This window comes from Rhineura floridana, chromosome 1 (genome assembly GCF_030035675.1).
Source record: "Rhineura floridana isolate rRhiFlo1 chromosome 1, rRhiFlo1.hap2, whole genome shotgun sequence".
NCBI lineage: Eukaryota > Metazoa > Chordata > Lepidosauria > Squamata > Rhineuridae > Rhineura > Rhineura floridana.
In genome coordinates, this window is record NC_084480.1 from 238,821,178 (window position 1) to 238,846,028 (window position 24,851).

The 24,851-nt window shown below is 41.5% G+C and overlaps 1 protein-coding gene across 2 annotated transcripts in view; it reads right to left on the bottom strand.

Annotated features, from left to right (window-relative positions):
• Positions 1-24,851, bottom strand: part of RALBP1 (ralA binding protein 1) — a 43,615-nt gene that overhangs the window by 17,569 nt on the left and 1,195 nt on the right. The window contains exons 2-4 of one of the 2 annotated variants that reach the window (XM_061595458.1): positions 12,629-12,925; positions 5,609-6,067; positions 1,284-1,633 (exon numbers count right to left, since the gene is read on the bottom strand). In XM_061595458.1, coding sequence (XP_061451442.1) covers positions 1,284-1,633; positions 5,609-6,067; positions 12,629-12,872 — 1,053 coding nt within the window. In that variant the 5' untranslated portion in view covers positions 12,873-12,925. Of the gene's footprint in view, positions 1-1,283; positions 1,634-5,608; positions 6,068-7,480; positions 7,610-12,628; positions 12,926-24,851 lie in introns of those variants that run through there. The other variant, XM_061595467.1, reaches the window with a different exon arrangement.

Genomic DNA, 24,851 nt, shown 5'->3' on the forward strand with positions numbered 1-24,851 from the left:
GACCTCCCTACCACCAAGTCCTCAAACCAAGATTCCTGCAATCTTCACCCCAAACTCTGTGTATTTAGATTGCCCCACCTCCCTTTATGCCATTGGTTGATCTCCTTTGATGTCACCGTGAAACTACACAGGTAAATGTTATGGCTGCCACTTCCAGGATAAGTGCTATCCAGAGATGGAGGGACCTGAAAATCTCAATTCAACGAATGGTTAGTTAAATTAAACAATCTAAGAACTGCCTATACATCAGACGTTTTCAGACTCCACCGTGCTAGTACAAATGGTTTTGAACAGTTTTGGAGCCTGTCAATGCATAGACTATGCTGCTTACTACCTACTCCCCCCCCCCATTTTTCACTTTTGAAATATATTGATTAAGGATGCTGGCAGATACCACACATTCACCCACTTGACATTTTATCCCTTTGGCTCAAAATATGTCCATTTCTGTTTTCTGTGCTAAAGACATTTGATCATCATCAATTCAAAATGTTTTAAATTGGAACTTCTGGTGAGATGTGAGGGTAGTGATGGGTAACCTCTCAGTATCTAGACAAACCCAGATTCTAGTACAAGTTAAGCCCGCTTTTATTCTGATTTATCGCAATCCTATGTATGTTTACTCAGGAGTCCACTATATTCTTTGGGACTTACAACCTAGCAAGCATTTGAGATTGCAGTGTATGTTTTCTGCATCCCTTTCTCCTGCCAACATGGCTACAGGCTTTAAAAAATAACCAGTTCTCCAGGCCAAAATGTTAGGGTGCAAAAATATTCCCACCAAATATGTCATCAATATTCCAAAGATGGTGGCTTCTGAGTTCAAAGTCATGCAATATAACAGAAGATGCTACTAAATATATCAAAGAAAGGATGGCTGTTTTAAGCTCTGAGGTCTCAAAAGAGGTCTTTCAAAAGAAAGGTATCCCAATGAAAACCAGCTTTGCAAAGCAGCAATGCTCAAATGTAGAGAACAGCAGGAGCCATTAAAATTATGCAGAAGAAACTGTACATTATGTATAATTTTATGCTAAATCATGTCTCAACCAAAACAATGCATCCATTTTGCTTCAGACCTTTGTCTCTATCAGGGGTGAAGGCTTGATGAGAACCTCTGAAGAACTCAAAACAACTCCATGTACAATTCCAAAGCAGATGCCAACCCTCCCCCCTTACCTTCAACAAGAAAACTGCAACATATGCCTGTAGGTAAGGCAATTTCTAACAATCAGTTTCAAAAAGCACACACATATATACACACACACACAGGCTGGCATGCATACCTGAACAGTTGGGCTGAGCACTATGGAAATGTTCTGGATATTCATTTTTGTTTCTAGCTCCTTTGCAATGACGTGGTCCATGTGCACAATTAGCCAAGAAATCAGTAGATAGTTACACTCTGGCAGCTCTTTCAGGAGACGCTGGCACTCCTGCAACTTCTCAGCCTCCAGGCTCTTCCCACAAGCATCTTCAAAGCGAGGCATTAGCTCTTTGGTAAGCAGGTTTTCAGGAAGTTCTCGCAGATATTGTTTCAACAAGCTGGCAACAGTGTTAGGCTCATACTCCTCCAGGATGGGAGATTCTTCTCGATCATATGCTGCTTTTAGCTCATCCACCTTTGATTTGATTCCTTTTAAAATATTTAGAATGATTTTACCAAACAACTCTGAGAATATAAGTCAACTAACCAAGTACAATAGTTTTGTGGCATTTAATTAAGAGCAGGCTAAGCTTTGGCCCTCTAAATGCTTAGGTTCCAGGGCAGGTTACCACAATTTAAAATACATCCTTAAAAACAATTTAAAGCCACTTAAATTTGCAAAGTACGATCATCCCTGAAATTAGCTGGGGCTGATGAGAGTTGCTAAATCCATCAACATCTGGAAAGCCACAGTTTAGCTATCCTAGATTTAGAGAGCAGCCATCTTATTTTTTTATTAGGTTTATATAATGTACCAGCTCAGGACAGGTAACAGCCATATAAAAACCAAATACTTCTAAGAGAAATGTAAATTATACTAAGACTCCCCTGTGTAGCACAGTCCTATTGACTCAGAAGTAAGTACTACTAAGTTCAGTGAGACTTGTTCCTAGGTAAGTTTCATAGGATTGCATCCTTAGTTGCTAAACAAATGCTCTTATAGCTTCCCTGGAAAACGCTCACACATTGAACTTCGGTGAATCTCAGACAGAGGAGAGTTACCAAGCTTGTGAGCTACCACTGAGATAGCCTCTCTGTATGTCCTTGTTTTTCCAAACAGATATCATGCTTAGAAGGATGTGCTCGGTTGATCAAAAGACTGAGGTACGGTTCAAGAGAAAAGATGCCCTACAAAATGGTTCATACGTAAGCCATTTAGAGGTCTGTAGGTAAAAACAAGCATCTGTGCTCCCATTGCTTTAGGTCAGGGAAGGGGACCTTTTGCCCTCCAGATGCTGCCGAACTACAATTCCCATCGACCCCAGCAAGGATGATCAAAGGTCAGGTGTGATGGGAGTTGTAGTTCAGCAACATCTGGGCGGGCCAAACCACGTATCTGTTCTAGATGCAAGGCTTCAGTCACACCTTGGGGAGATTTTCATTTCCCTCTTGTGAATTACCCCTAGCCACTATTAAGACATAGGCTTGCAGCTGCTATGAGGAGAATGCAGCAGTTCCTCTCACTACTGAAAGGGCAAAACATACTACGGTATGTGTATAAACCCTCACATTTTTTTCTTTCTGTCTTGCACTTCTTGGTTAGACACTTGGTTATAGCTGTTTTTCCTTCCAAACGTAAAAAAAAAAAGAAACTACCTGGGAAAAGGCCCTTGGAGATTAGCAAGTAGCACAATAAAAGATGCACTGTGTACTCAGTAACTCCAAAAACAAACAGAAAAAAAGTAATCATGCACATAAAGCACCATCTTCATTTTGTAAAGTCACAAAATTTTGGGCAGTATTCTACTACCTAATAGCGCTAGCACAAGGTTTAGCACTTGCACAACAGGACTTTTCTCCCCTCTCCTCCCCCCACATCCCCCCTAAATCTATTCTGGGCTTTTCCCCATCTCTCTGGAGATTTGGGGATGGCACAGTGTGCAAAAGGGTGGGAATCCCATTGCATTAGTGCTAAGCCTTGCACTAGCACCATTATGTAGTTGAATACCACTCATTGGGCTCTTAACACTAGAGCACATGAATCAGAGATGACAGAAAGAGGGTGAATAAGTGTGTGCAATGAGAGGAAGGTAGCAGTACTAGGCTGCATTTGCATAGTTTCGCACTATATGGACAAGCCAGAACAAGCCCAAGCAGAACAAATTCATGATTTGATGCTGGCTTGTTATGATACTTACCAGAGCTTATTTTAAATTAGAATCCTTGTTTCAAATGTAACAACAATCCAGGATTCAGTAAAACAAAACTACCACAGTCCTCCACAAAGCCGTGAGGAAGGAGAAGGGAGCGTGCACACCTGACATGACACTCAGGCTCATTTCCACTCCTCCTTGAGTGCTAAACCATAGTTTAGTCTTACATGCAGATACAGCCAGTGTCTCTAATTTACAGGAACATCAGGTGGAGGAGAAACAGCAGTGGCCGAGGGTGGATGGTAACTTCAAGGCTTAGGAATTTTGACTATCCCTTTAGTCTCATAATCAAATACTCTTTTCAGAAGGACATCAGTTTAATTCTTCAGATGTGTTATACACTATTGACTTTATAATCCAGTCTTGCATCTATGAGCTTGCCTAGTTGTCACAGGTGACCAGAAATTCCATGCAGGCAAGTGCACAGAAATTCTATGCAGGTGAGTGAGTGGGCTGGTGGAGGAGGGACAAACTGCTCCACCCAACCTCTGCCAACCTGCTTGGTTTGCATGATAGCCCGAGAGGAAGGAAAGGTTTTTCCTCTATAACTAGCACACAAATGCAGAAGGTCTTCCCTTCCTTCATGGCCAGTGTGTGTCAACTAATAGGTTAGTAAAAAAAAAAGCAAGCTACTAACTTTTATGAGCTCCTTTATGAGGCTGTTAGAGCATTTACATCTCTGTACTGTTCAGACTGTTGTCTGAACGCTTTCTAGTCCTTGCACAAATTCTCCTTAAGCCTAAATACAGAGCAGTACCCATTTCTGTTACGTAGAGAAGCATACATGACGCTGCTTTGGCCATGCTGTAGCAGAGACTGGCATAGTAAAGCATAAAAAACTATGAACCTCAAACATCAGAAAACCCTCGGGGTGGGAATGTATTACTATATTTCTGCATGGGACAACAACATACAGTGCCATAAAAAGTGTGGTTATTGCTTTCATATTTATGTGTCACTAACATGCCTGTTCGCATTAAAGATCTCTTCAAAATATTTACTTCCTGTGCAGTTTTGTCCTTAAACTCTGCCTCTGAATTTGCATTCCAGTTCTTGTCAAAACAGCTCATGCACTGTATTCAGATCACGGGCATGATGTTTCCCACAGGTGGTATTCACAATTCAAAATACAGCTGTATAATTAAATAAATGACTCAAATCATTCTTACTTTTATGTGGATCAAAGGTTACACAACTACTGTGACTGCTAATTATCTTGGCATTACTACCAGGGTGTTTTCTTCAAATCCAAGCTAAATCCTCAACAGCTACTGCAGCATTTCCCCTGTTTTTCAAGATACCAACTAATGGAACTTTGTGTATAAATTCCTTTTGGAAGAAAAGCAAATTCAAAGTGTAAGAGGAAAAAGCAACTGGAGAATATGTCTTCTCCCCACTGTACACCACTTGACAAATCACTGTTTTACTTGTTAGCACTGCATCTTTTTAGACAACATAAATAAAAACATACACCAAACAACTGCAGTGTCCTTAACATCTCTAATTACATGTATCTGCCTAAAGTCCTTAAGCTACTGACACCACTATAGACCTACCATACCAACACCACTACTCCAGAGCAAGTGTTATGAGGAATACAGTTGGAAAGTACCATGTGCCGATTGTCCCTTTCTATCACAAAGACTAAACAATGTTGTTGTTCTTCATCTGCTGTGCTCAGCAAGCAGGTGGCAGATGGCCGAGGAAACTGCTTAGAAATCAAATCTGCCACTCTAGGGAGGCAGGAATTCAATGGCACTGATAAAACACTCTATCCTCAAATGCAGAAGACTGGATTTGCCAACTTACAGCACAATCTTATGTGTCTAGTCAAAACTAAATCCTATCAAGTTCAAAGAGCTTACTCCTAGGAAACTAGGTATAGAATTGCAGCCTCAGGCTATATACATGCTTACCTGGAAGTAAGCACCACTGAACACAAATGGAACTTATTTCCATGTAGACATGAAAAGAATTGTGCCCTTAATCTCTTAAAGTTTAAGACATATAAATTACTAGTAAATAGGATGTCCTTGGAAGTTTTTCCAATTGCACCTACGTCAGTGATGCTTCTACTCTCAAATTTAGAGCTACCTATAAATTCAACAGCAGAGCTAAACACATTTGCTTTTAGAAAACTGCATACATTTACAAAGTTACATGAAGTGCAGGGAGTGATGATGATGGACAGCCCCCTTACGTATACTAGAGACAAAGAACAGGAAAGCTATCTTCAGGTAGGCCACTATACCTGAAACTCTGTAGATGCCTTCGCATTTCATGCCATATTTCTCTACATAATCTATACATTCCCGAAAAACTGCTGGCAGGCGGATGCCATCATACAACATGGTCCTTTCTGCTGCATCTGCCAAAGGGATGCCAAACACAGGTCGAGGCCTGGGAACATCCACTTGTGGTATCTCTAACTCTTGAGATGGCTTTTTCTTTTTCTTCTTTTCTTTCCACTGTTTGACAACATCTGCTGCTGTTAAGTCTTTTGATTTTTTCTCTTTATGCTTTTCCTCCTTGTGCTTTTCCTCTTTATGTTTTTCATCTTTGGGTTTTTCTTTTATTTTAAAATCCTTCTCCTTCTTTTTGGAGAAACTTGGCTTCTTGAAAACATGGATCCCTTTGGAGCGCTTTAACTTGGAGGGACTTTCGGCTTCATCCCCAGAGCTGTCTTCCTGAAAGGCTGCATAGCCTTCAGCTGTTAAGGAGAAAAAAAATGAAAGATGGAAAATATCAAATGTCAATCTAGAAAAAACAAAAGAAAATGGATGCTAAATGAATAATGTGGTACCTACACACTTTTTGCGGAATTAAGCAGGACTTGGGGCCAATTCTGACATATTTTTCCTCCACAGAAGAATGTACATGGATTTTTTTCTTGGTATGAAAGATCCACACACATTTTTCAGGAGGGATATACAAGCAGAATCACTTGATTACCTGCTGACTCTACACAAGGGTCTTGCTTGTGACGTTCAGTTTGAATTTTCATTCCGACTTGCAACGCACACCTAAGCACAGTTACTCTGAATTAATGTCCTCTGAATTAATGTCCCATTGAATTAAAGGGCTTATTCCTTCACAAGTAAACTTAGAATTGCTGTCTTAATGTTTTTAACTTGTTTCCTCATAAAGAATATGTCACAGTAAAATCAATACAAAACTGATGCTGTATAGTGATATGAATGGCACATAATAGCCAGGGACTGCCATAGATTCCTATAAAAAAGTAGAATGCTCAGAGAATCTTGAAGTTTGTATATGTTTTAGGTCAATATAGGCAAAATAGTGGGCAGAAAGCCAGAATACAAGTAGTAGGACTCAGATTCAAATCCCAGATGCCCTTTGGCCAGTTAACATATCTTAGCCTGAAGTACCTCAACAGAATTGTTGCAAGAATAAGGGGGGGGGACATGTACACTGATCTGAGTTCCTTGGGAGAAGGGGTGAATAACAAAAATTTTTTTAAATAACCACTAAAATCAGCAACAATGTTCAAACAGTATACATTTTTTACTAATAAATGTAAATAATTCTTTGAACTTTGGTTTGTTACTTAAGAAGCATAACACAGTTACTCATACTTGCATAGAGTACAGAACATCATTTAGAACCTCTTGCATTTCCACATTTATTTTTCTCATTATTATATTTATTATAATAATTATAATAATCATCATTATGATATTTATTATAATCACTGTTGTTGTTACACAGATCTATGGCAGATCCAGGTCAATAAAGCAATGAATAGCATACTTCTCAGCTCCTAGCTCATTTTGTGGGGAATAAATTAAATGTTGGAATATCTCTGTGCTCCCACAATGAACATAATACATTGTCATGGTATCAATTCAACATCTTTGCAGGCACATCTGAAAATCAACCTGTTGAAAAAAGTCAATTCTGTTGCAGAAAAATCAGCGAGAGTTTTGCTACTGGCTTCAATGAGAAGTGGACTGCATTCAAAAATCATTTACTTAAACCACTAAAAGAAAGAAAGAAAGAAGAAAGAAAGAAAGAAAGAAAGAAAGAAGGGCTAGACCAGATATTCTAGAATATAAATGCATTCACATACTCAGGTACTACCTCTAAAAAACATAAAACTTACTTTTCAACTCCATAGGCAAAGTTGTCCCCACTATCCTGACACATCACAAACTACTGGTGCTCGTTTGGATTATGTAAACTGCATATGAGATTTCAGTTCCACAATCATAAAACAAATATTGCTTTCATTGCAAAATATCAGGTATTGTATTGTCTCTGACATATATGCACAGGAGTCTAATAAGCTACACCTCTCCTAAACAAGCCCTGCCTACCCTGTAGGCCAGAACAGGAAAATAATTTTAAAAACTTAAAACACACACCCATTATTAATTGCAGCATATGTGGTAAGATAGGAGGAACAGGCTCAGAAAACCTTCCTTTCAACAAGCCTTCTAAGTAGAGACCTTATCCCAGTCTGCATCTGTGGTGGAATTGCTTTTAAAGATGTTTTTAATGCTTTTTTAAAAAAATATGTTTTTAAATATGTTTTGTTTTAATATAGTGTTTTTAGTGTTTTCGTTTGACGTCCTGGGCTCCTACGAAGGAAAGGTGGGATATAAATGTAATTAATAAATTTATACATATAACAGCAACAACAACTAAACTAAATTTGATGGAGAATTAGCTGCAGCACTGATGTGATATTCCAGCATGACTGGCATGCTGTCAAAGCGATGCTAAGAGCTCTACATCTACAGATATGGACCAACTTGGAACTAAAAGATGAAGACATGGCTCAGGAATATATACTGCTATGATACAGCATTTGAAAAACATGCCTAACGAAGAGGAAAAACATGACTTTAAAAAAGGATTTACTAGGTCCCCAATTTTGACTTTTAACTTCTACCTAATGTGCCAGGATCCTGCCACTGTCTCAGTGCTCTCTAGATAAAAGATTCAGGAACTACCTCTAATTCTCTCCCACCTCATCCCCTCCCCAGATTAGCAGATTTCCCACACATACACACATTTCACATTAACCCATGACACTTGTTCCTGGCCATCAAGTGTTCCCCTGTATTCCCTCTATTTATTTCAAACTCCTTTAACCCATTCTTTTAGCTCAGGGTTTGTCAACCATCACCCACAAGGACCATGGAGCCCAGAAAGGTCTTTAGTGGTGCCCTTAGCAGGTAGCCAAGAACGTGAGCTTTCATTTTTTTTAAAAAAAAGTAAGTCTCTATCTCTCCTAGAAAGGAAGCTATGGAGCAAAATGTGCATGTACTAAATAATGTACCTAATGTACCTGTAATGTACTTCTAAACAATTTCTGTGAAATGAGACAGCATGGCTACTCCTGCCTGTCACTGTTATTAGTCAATGAGTGAAGTAAGAGCTATGATTGATGAGTTAGTTGTTTGGACATGAAGGCAACAGGAATGCCTGGGGTCCTAAAGAGTTGCTGTTCACCCTTCCTTTTAGTGCACTTTTCCTGCTTCTGCCTTTTTTCATAGTTCTTGGAATCTCTATAGCTTGCCCTTCTTTCCCGCCCCCTAGCAACTAGGATACATCTTTCCTGTGCTGGGTTCACCTAAGATCAGAGAAGACTCAAAATTTTACTGCACAATAAGGACAGGTGAATGTTAAAGAATTCCTCTCCCCTCAAAAGGCTAATGTGAAAACTTTGCAAAAATGCTTAAGCATGTTTTCTGCTTTGGAGCAGCTAAACAACCAGGGACTTATTAGGAATTTGCTGTATAATTGACTTAAAGTACAATGGTATACATATCTACTCAGACGTAAGTCTCTTTCTATTTAATGGGGCTTACTTGCAGGTAACATGGGTACAGGATGGCAGCATAGGCTTTGGTTTAAGGTTGGAATTGGAAGAAAACATGGTTTTTATGCCTTTAACAGCTGCATGGCAAGCAGAAATTCAACAGTCAAGCCTTTTATAGTGTGGAAATACAATTATGAGAAAAGCTTCATCATGACTACTCTCTAATTTTGTGTTATGCCATGCTCCCATGGCAGCCATTTGTCCCCAGCACTCTATCAAAGTTTGAAATGTGCCCTCTGGTCCAAAAAAGGTTGACAACCCCTGCTTTAGCTCAGCCATAGGGTCCAAATCCCTTCCACAACATGTTAGTTTTTGTCATCTCTTGCCTTCTCCTACACTCTAGGACCTAGGGTCACCAAGTCTTGTCCCAACAGCTGTAGTCCTGCACTAAACTCAAATCCAGAATTTGAGGGCTCCACACTTATTTGGAAGTAAGCTCTACTGAACATGGTGGGACTTAATTCCAAGCAAACATGTAAGAAACTCAAATTTTTCATATTACTTCAAAAACCAGAAGGCAAATAAGAAAGCTACCATTTAAAAGGAAAAAAAAACCCTGAGATCTCAAACCCCAGAATCTCATAGTAGTTTAAAATATGGAAGAAAGCTGAGGTCTTCAATAACATGATATTGCAAGACTTAGACCCATAGTTTACAGCTAAGCATCTTTAGTTTCTCTGAAAGCCTGTTAGTATTTCTGTACATATACAATTATAGCAACATCACAATAGAGAACCGAATGATCACCACAGATCAAAGCACAAATTTAAAAGGTAACTTTTTAAAGAATTCAAATTATGATTAACCAATTTATCTTGCAATCAAGGATACCTAACGTGGCACTTAAAATAAAACATAAAAGTACAAACAATGGAGGACTAGCAATTCTTAATATAATGCTATATTATCAAGGTAACAGATGCTATTGGAGATCACTGGTTCATAGGGTTGCCATAAGTCATAACTGACTTGAAGGCACATAACAACATACAACAAATATTATCAAGCAGTTGTTCTGACAGCTCTGGTACGTCTAAAATACATTGGCAAGGAAAACAGATAGAAGTAGAGTTACTATTCCAAGGGTGCGTATGGGGAAAGATTCCAAAAGCCATAACTTCCAATACAATTAGAGGACCAATTAAGGAAATTTTGGACTAGGCTTTAAAACCTCTCTCACTGGAGATTTTACCTATAATGTTATTTTTTGCTGTAAAATTATTTTCAGTTGGCTAGCAAATATCTGTCATGATGGAGACAAAAAGGGGTAATTAACATTAACAATTTTTTGTGAACCGATTTTGTGGCCATGAACTACAAAATTTAGGGATTGATTCCACTTTTAGTTATCTGCGTGTTAAACTTTGTTTAAGAACAACCTCTCTGTCTATACTATATTTGCACTAGATTGTAGTTACACTGTTTCCCAAATCTGCTGCACTGGAACCCACACTGGAGTGTTTGTAGCACCGTGTCACAATCCTGGATTGGCATGAAATCAGGGCAGGGTATGGGAGAGAAATAGAAGGCAGGTTGCCTGGCAGCAGTGTCCACAGTATGGTCTGAGCAGCACAGGGAGAAGGCCTTGCTGCTTTCTCTCCTGCCTGCTATGGCTGGCCCTGCCCGTGGAAAGTGGTCAGCACAGACTGTTGCTGTGGAAGATCATGGCAACCCTCACAAATCTAGGAGCAGCAGGAGACACCGAGGGAAAGCCTAAGAGACCACCGGCAGGATCTTAAGTGAAGGAAGCACCCCCACTGGCGCTTCTAGCCACAGAGAGTCACAGAGAAGAAGGTGTTCCGGTCTGGGGCAAGGGCAAAGCAGCTAGCATGGCCCTCAAGGGAGGAGGAGAGGAGGGAGAGGCTGTCCAGGATTACAGCGGCATCCCTCAGATCGGCACAAGGATGGCTCCTCAGGTGCTGCCTTGGTCGGAGGAAGGAAATGGAGGAAGAGACCGAGGCAGGGGCTCAAAACGGGGAGCTGCACGTGACACTCCAAGCTGCTGGAGGGGAACAGAGGAGGAAATAAGCTGAGACGTGAAGTGACCGGTCCAAAGGAGGGACGTGTTCCCCCTGCTGCTGGCTCTGGAGCCCTTTTGAGAGGGGAATGAGGAGTAGGGAGGAAAGGCAGGGCGAGGCAACCAGTGAGTGTTTGTGTGGGTCTCCACCTTGAAAGAGGCATAGCTGTCTCTTTTCTCTAGCCAGTGTCACCACAATCTCTTTCACAGTCTTTGCTGTGGAGAGAAGGGGGGTCTGGCAACCGCTCATCTTTTGAGGAAGGGTGAAACTCGTGAGAAATCAGCCACTCTTCTTTGCCCTCTTTCTCTCTTTCTGACCTACCCTCTCTTCCTCTTTCCTCGCTTGTACTTGCCAGAGTGCATGCTGTGCCAAACTGGGGGTGGCGGGGTGGCAAGCAGAGCGAACAGGGAAGTGCATAACCCTCCTAGTAGACAAAATAATATCTTAAGGCCACTCACATAGTTTGTAAAGATAATATCAGAAAGTGTTCAACAAAAGGGGTTATTATTCAAAAATTCACACATTCTTATTAGAAGCCTAAGGGGTACTTGGACAGACTAACAAAAATGGGGAAAGATGTTGAAAACAATTATTTCTGAAGACTGGTTTTCCATCTGTCACAACTCAAAACACTTTAGCTATTCAAGTTTTTTTTTTAAAAAAATGCTTCATTTATGGCATTTGACCCCATATATATTACAGCAGATATATATAATTTGTCAGGGGTAATTTGCTGGCAATATGGAGAAGACTTTGCAAAATATAATCACTTAAGACTGCAAATGGACATTTTTTCCTTGGCAGACAACTTTGCCAGTCTACAGAGAAAAATTTCAATTTGCAGGCAATGTTTCATACCAAAACAAACTTGCAAATGGACAACTTTAAAGGGGCTCCCATCAGCTGATCTGCCCCACTCCCCTATTTAAAAAAAGGCCAGCAGAGGGTGGGTCAGTTCTTGATCTGGCCCTGGACTGAAAAATGTTCCCACCCTGTTTTAAAGTGATGACATTGGTGATGCATAAGGCTTGTTCATACTTCAAGCTTATGATGTCACCATTCCAATTTGTAAGCATTTTTATACTCATTTAGATGTCATGAAAGCCTCAACATATTTACAAATAATGTTAAGACCCTGATAGATAGGAAGGCATCACATACCAAAACATCTGAAAAGAACTAGTGCAGACTCTATAGTATTTTACACTTTAAAATCATATTAAAAATAAAACATTTGTAAAATGCATTGAAGCTGGTGGTGTCATGTACAGTGACAGCTAAATAAATAAATTATATAAAGGACTACATTAAAACACATACACATAAGCACTGGATCACGAAAAGCCCACTGGAAATACTAAAAAGCACACTAGTATTGTACAGATTGGGGGGGGGAACCACGTACTTCTTTTCTCCTTCTTCTTAAATTTTCCTTTTTTCTTCCCATGCTCTTTCTCATCATCAGACACAATATCTGGAGGTTCATGCAGGCTATCATGCGGTGGTGAAGGCTCACCAGTTCGATATAAGCCAGGGAACTTTGTTGGGCTGATTTCTTCAGAGCTTGGGGTCCGGGCAAGACTCCCACCATGTTCCACCCTGCGGTGCTCACTGGGGCTGCTGGTGGGAGGCAGGAAGCACTCTGTCATTCTTACTCTCTGGCACCACAACAGAACAATATCCTGTTACCTGTCCATTATGCCTGCAACAACAACACAGGTGTCAGTGCAAAATACTATTATAGTGAAAGTAACTGCTTTCAGTACAGAACTATATGTGCTGAACTCAATTTCATAAGCAAAGAATTCACCACAAGATATAAACAAGATTACTTATGACACCACATAGATTCAGCTCCAAGTTCAGAAATCTGTAATTTAACTGCAACCATGCAGCACAATTTCAGTTTGCAGATTCTGTGAGAGCAGCTTTGAGCAACTTCCTGAGGGGGTCTGCCTTAATTACATCTTTTCCCCCCACTTTCTGGATGCAGCAGGATAGGCGCACCAGCCTTTTCCCATCCAATATCTGAAGGCAAGCACAATCTTCTTTGCAGCACAGTGATGATGATGATAAGGCCAGGACACAAAGTAGGCATGCTTTGTTGTGAAAAATAAGCAGCACTACAATCAGACAAGGTACACTGTTAGGCAACATATTCTACTTTAAACCTGTTAGCAGGCTGCAAAATTGGGGTTCACAGGCCACATCCGGCACATGAATTGTAAGACTTTGGCTAGACCACTAAACTGAATAATGATTCCAACTATTTCTACTACTCCTAATTTCAAGAAGTGGATATCAAGCATATCATATTAAGAAGTGGATACATTTGAGAAAGCATCTTACAGCGAACTGCTCATCAAATTAACTTAATTAAATTGCTTTGTGTTACTCAAATGTTTAAACTATGAAAAATGTCCAGCTTACTCAATAGTTAACAATTTTGCTAAAACTAACCAGGTGCTTTCATGAGAAAAAAAATGTGACGGGTGCTTCTGGATCTGAGGCTCCTTCTGGGAAGAAGGGTAGGATATAAATTAAATAAATAAATAAACTTGCAAAGAGAAATATGATGCAATTGTTTGCATTGTGCAAACAACCCACATTTACACTTCGACCATTTCCCAGACATTTTGCGCTTCTTTCAGGCAGACACATACGCATTCTACATTCATATTAATTTTGGTGGAAAGAGCTGGAGGTAAAAATGTGATTATTAATACTAATGTTTGCTAGAAAGGGTCGATTTAACTTCCCCTAGATACTTAAGTTGACAACTTGGTAGGCCCAAGTCTCCAAATACAGTCTTCTTTCTTTCATTTAGTTTTCCAAGTTGTTTTCCCACCAGGCACCTTAATATTTATTTTATATTTACACATATTTATTTTAAAAAGGATTTCTGTACTGCCATATCTTGAAATATCAGGGTGGTCTACAACACTGATATTATACCACTAAAAAACAATTTAAATAATCATTAAAATGACTGAGCAAACAATTTCAACAGCTGCAAAGCCTGCCAGTATACAAAGTCCTTCAAGAGATGCCTGAAAATCAAAAGCGAGGATATCAGCTGAACCTCTGCTGGAAGACTTGTTCCACAGCATGGGACAGGTGACGCTAAATGCCCGACTTCTAATAGAGACTTGTCAGGCATCTGTAACACAGGGACAGCTAACAGCACTCCACCAGATCATCTCGGTGATCAATCTGGGATATAAGGGCTTAGGTGGTCCTTACTATAGTTTCATTTTAAGAAGTCATCTTCCCCCCCACTCCATTCATTAGATATTTTACTGAGGAGAAACAGAGAACACACACATCAGAGGGGGGCAGGCAGTAATTGAGGTTCCTCAAAAAGCCTCCATCCCCAACACAACAGTGATGTTCAGAGCTCTTAAAAGCACTTCACAGGCAAATGGGTATTACTGCTCAAATTGGTAACAGTAGATGGCAGTGAATTGTGCCTGGTCCAATGTTTTGTTTGGTGAACAACACTGTGAGGGGTGTGAACATATGTAGAAAGTATGTAAAATATGTAGAAGAATGAGGAACTGGGGATGTGCATCCCATAATAAGCTTTGGCTCTCCACAAATTATCCTCGCACATCTAGGTAGCATCCTCTATGAGATGGCACCAACTCAGTCTTGGCCAAGTACTCAGTCGTTTGGGTGCAAGACACTGAGCAGTACAATAATCCACACCAATAATTGCTAGAAATGTACAAATTCACTTCTGGAGGTGTGAATCTATGATTTGGGGTTTCTCAAATGTTATGGGGAGAGGGCACACACATTATACTATTCTATGTATTTTGGCTATGATTGGTATGGGGCACTGTGTTTGATAGTATCTTGTTTCCAAACAAATTATTGGGTAAGATGCCATTGAATGGTATCTTGTAGAGGACATTCTACTGAGGATGTAGATATATCCTTTGTGGTGGCCCAAAGCTTATTTTGGGTGCACACTCCCAAGTTTCTTATATGCTTCTACATATTTTAGGCATTATTGGCATTATATAATATATATTTAAAGCTTACAACTTGACAAATTTATGGTTGTAGGTGTCATGGTTCACGAGATAGGTGCTGCCGGAGGAGAATGGCCAGTGGTCATTTTGAAAAATGACTTCCACGTACACCAACGTGCACATGATGTCTATCCAGGTTTTTTTTCCATTCCAAACTATGGATGCCATTCAACTAAATAAAAGCACTAGCACAAGCAACAGCGCTAGTGCAAGGGGCTTTCCTTCCTCTCCTCCCCCAAATCTGCTCTGGAGGGGTGGGGGGGAAATGAGAACAGATTTAGGGAGCACGTGGGGGGAAGAAAGGGGGAGAACGCTCCGTTGCACAAGGAGAAATCCCTGAGCTGACAGAACCAGAGGCTTAGCGCTATTTTGAAGATAACCCTATGTCTTTTATTTATTATTTATTTATTTATTATTTAATTAAGCTTATATACCGCCCGACTAGCAACAGCTCTCTGGGCAGTGAACATTAAAAATACAATAAAAATAACACAAAACTGTACACAAAACTGTACAGTCTAAAATCAAAATATAATAATTTAGAATTAACAGGAATTAAAATGCCTCAGAGAAGAGAAAGGTTTTAACCTGGCGCCGAAAAGATGATAGTGTCGGCGCCAGGCGCACCTCCTCGGGGACACCATCCCATAGTTCGGGGGCCACCACTGAGAAGGCCCTAGATCTTGTCACCACTCTCTGGGCTTCCCTATGAGTCGGAACCCGGAGGAGGGCCTTCGTAGTAGACCGTAGTGTACGGGCCGGTTCATATCGGGAGAGGCGTTCCGACAGATATCGTGGTCCCGTGCCGTATAAGGCTTTATAGGTAAGTACCAACACTTTGAATCTGGCCCGGAAGCATATTGGAAGCCAGTGCAAACGGGCTAGCACAGGTGTTATATGCTCAGACCGCTTAGTTCTTGTTAGCATTCTGGCCGCCGCATTTTGCACTAGCTGTAGCTTCCGAATCGTCTTCAAAGGTAGCCCTACGTAAAGCGCATTGCAGTAGTCCAGACACAAGGTTACCATAGCATGTACCACTGATGAGAGGTCCTCCTTACTCAGATAGGGACGTAGCTGGGCTACCAACCGAAGTTGGTAGAACGCATTCCGGGCCACCGAGGCTACATGAGCCTCAAGTGTGAGGGAAGAGTCTAAGATGACTCCCAGACTACGCACCTGTTCCTTTAGGGGGAGTGTAACCCCATCCAGGACAGGGTATATATCCACCATCCGATCAGAGAAACCATCCACCAACAGCATCTCAGTCTTGTCAGGATTGAGTCTCAGTTTGTTAGTTCTCATCCAGTCCATTGTCGCAGCCAGGCAACGGTTCAGCACGTCGACTGCCTCACCTGAAGAAGATGTAAAGGAGAAGTAGAGCTGCGTGTCATCAGCATACTGATGACAATGCACTCCAAAACTCCTGATGACCGCCCCCAGTGGCTTCATATAAATGTTAAAAAGCATGGGAGACAGAACCGAACCCTGCGGGACCCCACATTGGAGAACCCACGGTGTCGAGCAATGTTCCCCAAGCACTATCTTCTGGAGACGACCCGCTAAGTAGGAGCGGAACCACTGCCAAGCAGTACCTCCAACTCCCAATTCCGCAAGCCTCTCCAGAAGGATACCATGGTCGATGGTATCAAAAGCCGCTGAGAGAATCAACAGAGTTACACTCCCTCTGTCTCTCTCCCGACATAGGTCATCAAACAGGGCGACCAAGGCAGTCTCAGTGCCAAAACCAGGCCTGAACCCCGATTGAAATGGATCTAGATAATCGGTTTCATCCAATAGCGCCTGGTCAGCAACCACACGTTCCAGGATCTTGCCCAGGAACGGAACATTGGCTACTGGTCTGTAGCTGCTGACATCCTCTGGGTCCAAGGAAGGTTTTTTCAGGAGTGGTCTCACTGCCGCCTCTTTCAGACAGCCAGGGACCACTCCCTCTCGTAAAGAGGCATTAATCACTTCCTTGGCCCAGCCAACTGTTCCTTCCTTGCTAGTTTTAATTAGCCAAGAGGGGCAAGGATCCAGTACCGAAGTGGTCGCACGAACCTGTCCAAGCACCTTGTCCATGTCCTCGAACTGAACCAACGAAACATGTCACCCAAGTGGAAATTGCCAAGAGTAATGGACTTTTGTCTGGAAGTCTATAACAGTGACAGGACTGTAGATCAGTGACATCAAGATGGAAAAAATCATCATCCACTTTCAACACAAAGCAAACCATGCCATTTTTAAAATGGACTATTCTGTTCTGTTGGGCCTTTTAAAACATATTTAAATGTATTTTGTTACTGTGTGCTACCTTCAACAAGCAGGAAAGGCAGAGTGCAAGTGCTTTAAACAAAGGAATACACCCCATGCAATGCTATCACAACACACCATGGGTAATGGGTTGTTGGTATGCACATCAGACAGAAAATTCTACAGCCATCCTCAACCTCACAACTTGCTGGTTTTGCAAGGAGTGAAACATTATCCAAGGAGTTCTAAAGTCATAACTTTAAGCAAAGGGACCTGAAATTTAAAATTCACTGCATATGTTGCAACTGGCAGAATAGAAGAAACTCTCGAATATCCAGAAGTACATTTCAAAGACGTCTGCTAAAGCTTCAGAGATCAGAGTTAATCTTAGCAGTTCAAGATTTTCTTCACTCTGCACACTTTTTCTCCCTGGATCCAAATTCTTGCCCTACACTCCTAATAGCCCATTGTCCCTTCAATTTATGTTAATTCTGAGGGCAGAAATTCATATGTTGGGGTAGGATCCTAAAACAAGCCATATAATAGCACACAATTTTAAAGTATGTCCTGCCAATTTCCTGCATGTAAACTGTTTATTTCCATCACAGAACTTGAAGCCTGCCTTAGGGCAAAGCTATGAAACTTCTTGTTGGAGTCTCTTGCCTTGGCTATCATTGCCTACAGGCTGACTTGCAATCCTGTAAAGTACACTCTGTCCTCTCAGTTCAAAAGTATATCATGTGCACACTATGCACTGGCAGAACAAGTTTTTATTTCCAAATCCAGAATCATGGCATACAAATGATCAGGACAACTCATAATTCCCATGTGAGTCACTCTTTTTCTACAATTATACCTAATGAAAGTATTACAAAGGCCCTCCAATGAAGTTGCACAGCCAAGAGCAAGTGCCAAACCACAAGTGATGCAAGAGATACAAGTAGGTTCCCCCCCCCCTCCACATGGCTAATAACACCTTGGTGGTTTACATCAGGGAAACTGTGTAAAGGAAAGGGGTTAAACTCTCCTTTCTTCAACACCACTGCACCAACCAAACCTAAACCCCCCTGAAACAGGTTTACAATTAAAATTGGAAGATCCAGTCACAGATAGTAGCCCTGTGCTACATGCACTTCTCGCCCTGGACCAAATATTTCAGAGTACCTACATTGCCACTTAATCAGAAGATGAATCATTCTGAAAATGTAGCCCTGTATTTCAGAACTGAAGCTTTCTCCCCTAAGGCTGCAGTCCTATGCATAACTGAGTTTTGACTAGTCCAACCACTGACCCTGCAAGACTACAAGCTAGAAAAGTGTCTGTAAGGTGGCTTTAAGTGTAAGGTGGCCACCAAGAAGGAATACAAAGAATCTACATATCATAAACAAACAATTATTAACTTATAATGTTTATGTTTAAGAGAATACTTTTATTTTTCTGATAATTATGCTGTTTTGAATGTGTTTTTTATATTTGGCTTGAATTTGTAATGTTTTCTTTTAATATTTTGTGATGTTTTGTTCAATGTTTTAATCTAGGTTGTAAACTGTTCTGAGATTTGTTTTCCAAATAATATAAAGTGGTATAGAAATGACATAAATAAATAAATAAAACCTGATTTGACCTATTTCAAGTTCCCATTTCGTTAAAAGCACAGCTGCAACAGAGGCCCACACACAATTTACTCTTCATGCAGATTATCAGCACATTCAGATACATTTTAACCTTTATCATCAGAAGTCTATCTCAAAGTTATGTTGGAACAAATAACAAATATAGAATATTTTCTGTCTTTCTGGTGCTGAACAGTTTTGGAAAACAATTTCTTATTCCAATTTTCTCAGTTGCTCTGCCACAGCTAATATCACATGCCCACACATGCTCAAATTTGACAGCATGTTTGCCTGAACAAAAAAAGAAAAAAAATAGCTTAGCTGGATGAACTATCCCCTTAAATCCAGAAAACCCATTTATGTTGTTGTTATATGCCTTCAAGACTTATGGCGACCCTATGAATCAGTGACCTCCAAGAGCATCTGTTGTGAACCACCCTGTTCAGATCTTGTACGTTCAGGTCTGTGGCTTCCTTTATGGAATCAATCCATCTGTTGTTTGGCCTTCCTCTTTTTCTACTCCCTTCTGTTTTCCCCAGCATTATGGTCTTTTCTAGTGAATCATGTCTTCTCCTGATGTTTCCAAAGTATGATAACCTCAGTTTCATCATTCTAGCTTGTAGTGATAGTTCTGGTTTAATTTGTTCTAACACCCAATTATTTGTCTTTTTCGCAGTCCATAGCATGCGCAAAGCTCTCCTCCAACACCACATTTCAAAAGAGTTGATTTTTCTCTTCTTTTTTCACTGTCCAACTTTCACATCCATACATAGAGATCGGGAATACCATGGTCTGAATGATTCTGACTTTAGTGTTCAGTGATACATCTTTGCATTTGGGAACCTTTTCTAGTTCTCTCATGTCTGCCCTCCCCAGTCCTATAAACACATGAAAAGAAAGGGCACAATCCAGCCAATGTCAGACACTTTTAGGTCCTACTGATTTCTAAGGGAAAGAGAGGTAAGCACATAGTATGTTTCTCATTGAAGTCTGTGGGAACTAAAAGTGGATTGAGGCTAATTCTGGCTGGATTGCACCAAGAACTAAACAGAGGGATATCACTGCTTTTCCCCACTTTAAGGAGGCATTTGACTTTGTGACATCAGCACAGGGGTCCATAATTTTTGGCTGGCCTTGGCAGCCAAGAATTATGGTCACTAACATCCTGTTCTTGCCCCTTTCCTGTCAGGTTCAGCAAAGTTCAGCAGAGGAGCACCATCATGGGGTAGCAGCCAGAGAACACCCCTCCTTCAGGCTTTCCTGAATAAAAGAGATAGTTGTTTTAGCTGGTGCTTGGCAAAGGTGCTCCAATCACGAGAAACATTGGAAAGGCCCCCTTTAACTCTGAAGTCAGAATATGAAATCTGTCTGACAGCAGTGGCCAGTACTCTAGTACAGAGGAAGCAATGCAGAAATGGGATGGAATACTGAACATGGGACTTCCAAATCAGAAATCAGTCTCAGGTTGGAATAAGAAAAACTTTCAGTGGTAACCAAGAACACAAGTCTGAAAATGGAACTTCTTTTACATGCTTTAACAATCTTCAGGCTCGGGTTGCTTACATTATGCAAGCTGTATTCACATACAGCTTAATTTTAACACTACTGCTACAGCACTGGTCTTCCTTCCTTATCCAACTCTGTTATTCAAATGTTACCAGATCTAGGGGAGATCCAGCCATGGGAGAGCAGAAACCACATAGCTCTAGTAAATATATGAACCAGCCTAGTTTGGAAGCATTTGTTTCCTCAACCTATCATGATATGTTTGGATTTTCATTAAATTCTGTAATTACAGTATATTATAAACATATTTGAAGGAGGCGGGTAGTTCAGCCGCTTCCAAAGAAGCCCTCCTAGGATCCTGAGGTACTTGACAACTACCACCCACTCACAAATACCCCTTTTGGGGATATGGCACTTGAGAGGGTGATGACAGTTCACCTGCAGATACAGCTGGAGGAAACTGATTAACTTGACCCATTTCAGTCTGGATTTGGGTCCGGTTTTGGGACATAATCAGCCTCGATTGCTCTGATCACCTTCTTCACGAGAGGGACAGGGGAAGTGTAACCTTGTTGTTCTTGCTTGATCTCTCAGCAGTTTTCAGTATCATTGACCACGGTAACCTCCTGGACCATCTCCGTATATTAGGAGTTAGTTGCTGGCACTGTGTTGCAGTGGTTCCAGTCCCATCTATGGGGCTGGGTTCAGTAAAAGGCATTGGCGAATTATGTTCTGCCCCCTGGTAGTTGTTCTGTGTGGTGTCGCAGGACACTATTTTATTCCCAATGCTGTTTAATATCTATGTGAAGCCACTGCGACTGGTCATTAAAAGATTTGGGGCACATGGTCATCAACATGCTGATGACACCAATTTCCCTGTTATATCTGAATCAGAAGAGGCTGTGACTGTTTTGAACTAGTGCCTGAACAGGTTGGGGGCTGGATGAGGACTAACAATCTGAGACTGAATCCTGCTAAGATAGAGACTATGGGTGAGTGGTTCTCAGGTCCAGCAGTTGGGGAGTTCATCTGTTCTGGACAGGATTGCATTTCCTCTGAAGGAACATGTACATAGTTTGAGGGTGCTCCTAGATGCACCTTTGTCACTGGAAACTCAGATAACCTCTGTGGAAAGGAGCATTTATTATCAATTTAGGTTGATATCCCAACTACAACCTTTCCTAGACAGGAACAGCATGGCCATCATGATTCATGCACTGGTAACCTCATGATTGGACTACTGCTATGTGCTCTATGTAGGGCTTCCCTTGGGATTGGTCCAGAAGCTGTAGCTGGTGCAAAATGCTGTGGTCAGATTGCTGCATGCAGTATCTGGACATGCACATATTAGACCTGTGCTGAAGGAACTGCATTAGCTGCCAATCGGCTACAGTAGGGCCCTACTTTTCGGCACCCCACTTTTCGGCGTTCTGCTGATACAGTGCCAGCCCCGTCCTCTGCCCCCTTCTTCTCCTCCTCCGGCGTGATCAGCTGTAGCTCCACCTGATTGCGCGCTACAGCTGATCATGCCGGAGGAAAAGATACACAAGAGGGTCCAATTTCCTGCTTTTTTGATTTACTGTACTCTTTATTTTGTACAAAATATCATTTTCCCCTGAAGAGTTTCCCTCTTTCCCCTCAGTGGTAACATTGTTTGTTCAATAATTAAAATAAAAATGGAGAAGAGCTTATAAGTGTATTATATGGGGAAAATATGTATTTACAGGTGGTGGTGAAGAAAAGGGTAGTTAACAGCAGAGTGAAGCAGGGGGAAGTCCCTGAGCGGGGGGTGTGCGTGTAGAGGTGGTAGTGGTTGCCGTCCCTGTTTGTGGCTGCGAAGGAGGAGGGGGGCATTTCTATCACCTCCCATCCTTCCGCTAGCACTGGCTCAAGGTGTCAGTTTGTAGCGGGAGCTCCTCCTCTTCCATCCCGGCCCCTCGCTTGCATTTTTGACCCTCCCTGGGTGGGCTAGGCAAGGGTCTCCGCCAGCCGCTGCCGGAGCAACTCGGGGATTTAGCCTTGCTCACCTTCCCCCACCTCCCAACCCCCCTCTGGGGTGACGCCTCCCCTCAATCTCTTCCTTTCCCGTCTATCCCATTCCTTCGACACCAGAACAAGATTAAAAAAAGCTCAGTGGTGCCTTCTTTTTCTTCTTCACCCCTTCTTGCAAGTGTCAAAACTTTGTCTGGGCAGCGGCGCCGGGACGGGGCTGAGTCGGGAGGCTGGGCTGAGGCAGGCAGGGTGCAGGGAGCGCCCCCGCCACTGCACCGGGACCCCGCCACACCATGCCTCAGCTGCAGCTGGCCGGTGGTGTCAGCAGCAGTGATGGCGACAACGACCTGGGCACTCTGGATGAGCTCATCCCTTTCCAGGATAAAGGCGACAAGCAGAACAAGGGTGTGCTACAGCTGATCACACCGGAGGAAGAGAAGATCAGCTGTAGCACACTACAGCTGATCTCCTCCACTGCACCATCAGCGGGTTAGGTCCCGGACCCCCGCGCTACAGCTGATCTGCTTTTCAGCAGTTTTCACTTTTTGGCGGGGGTCTGAATCCTAACCCGCTGTATTATTTCAACGGGCATTTGGGATAGATAACGACCAGGATTAAGTGTCATAGGATTGGTAACTATAGTATATGATTTTATTATTTTAAATTGTCCGCTGTTTTTAACGTATGTTTTATGGTTTTAATTTTTCTCATAGTTTAATTCTATTTTAATTGTATATTTCTGTATGTTTTAATGGTGTTGTTTTTTAGTTGTAAGCCGCTCTGAGTCCTATTGGAAAAAGGGTGGGGTAGAAATAAAGTTTATTATTATTATTATTATTATTATTATTATGAGTGGGGCCCTATTGTACTGGATTGTGCTCAAGATCTTGTTGTTATCATATAGCAAGAGGGTCAATGTAGTGAAGTGGTTGGACTATGACTGGGAGGCCAGGGTTCAAATCTTCCCTGGGCCATGAAGCTTACTGGGTGACCTTGGGCCAGTCACTGCCTCTCAGCCTAACCTACTTCACAAGGTTGATGTGAGGTAAACTGGAGAGTGGGAGAACCATGTACACCCACCCTGAGCTCCTTGGAGGAAAGGCAGGATATAAATGCAATAATAAATAAATAAATAAATATAAAGCACTGGACAACTTGTGGCCAGGTTACCTGACAGACCATCTGTCTCTGTAAGATCACTTAGATTACCTCAGGAAATTCTACTTGTGGTACCACACCCTACAAAGTGTCATAAAGTGGTGACCCAAAACAGGCATTTTTCACTATTCCCCTGTACTATGGAATACCCTTCCCTCTGCCATACATGAAGCAACAACCATCAGTTGCTTCAGATGTCTTGTACAGACATATCTTTTTGCCCTGGCTGCTCCTATTCATACAATGAAAAGTGCTGCTCCAACTCTCAAAGTCCTTCCTGAAATCAGGCATTCATGTTATCACAGGCTCATCTCCAAAACACACAAAAATCAATCTGCATGTGTGCACATGCAAGTGTACAGTTTATAAATAAATAGCCAATTCTCAACATTTTGACCTCCTTGTCCTGTCAAAGTCAATACTGAGCATAGCATACATGGGTTCACAAGTCTTTGACTTGGAAGAAGTTGGGGAATGAAGCAAAGGAAGTGGGAATAAAACAAGAGGTGGGAAAATTACTGGAGCCTTCCCTTCCCATCTCCAAAGCTTCACCTGTATCCCACTAAAGGCCAGCAACATTGTTCCACTCACTCATTTCCTCCCTCACAAACCAAGAAACTAGCAAAAGTCCCTTTAATTACCTATCCAGAATGACAACAGCAGTGACAACTTTAGTAGAATTCACCTCAATGGTACACTCCATGTCAGAAGCAAAGCACTCTTAGAACGCAGTCAAAGTGCACAATAAAGGTGGTGTTCTTTCCTTTGTATGTCGTGAGAAAGGTGGCTGCTGGCATACAGAAGAGCTTCTGTAGATCATTAAAAATCTTATTTGTTTTTGCACATCTAAATAACTATCTTTAGTTAGGGTACATGGAAGATCGCAGCAGTGTTTTCTGCAATAACAATAATGCATCCTGCACTTTTTCTAATCGCAGAAGTTGCCATTAAAGATCATTCAATGTGTTTCCATTTTAGATATTTCTTTGATTGTACAACCAGAATATGGAAGCTAGCTGGATGCAATTAACACCTGAACAGGCTTTAAAATCATGAATTACCTTTTTGCTAT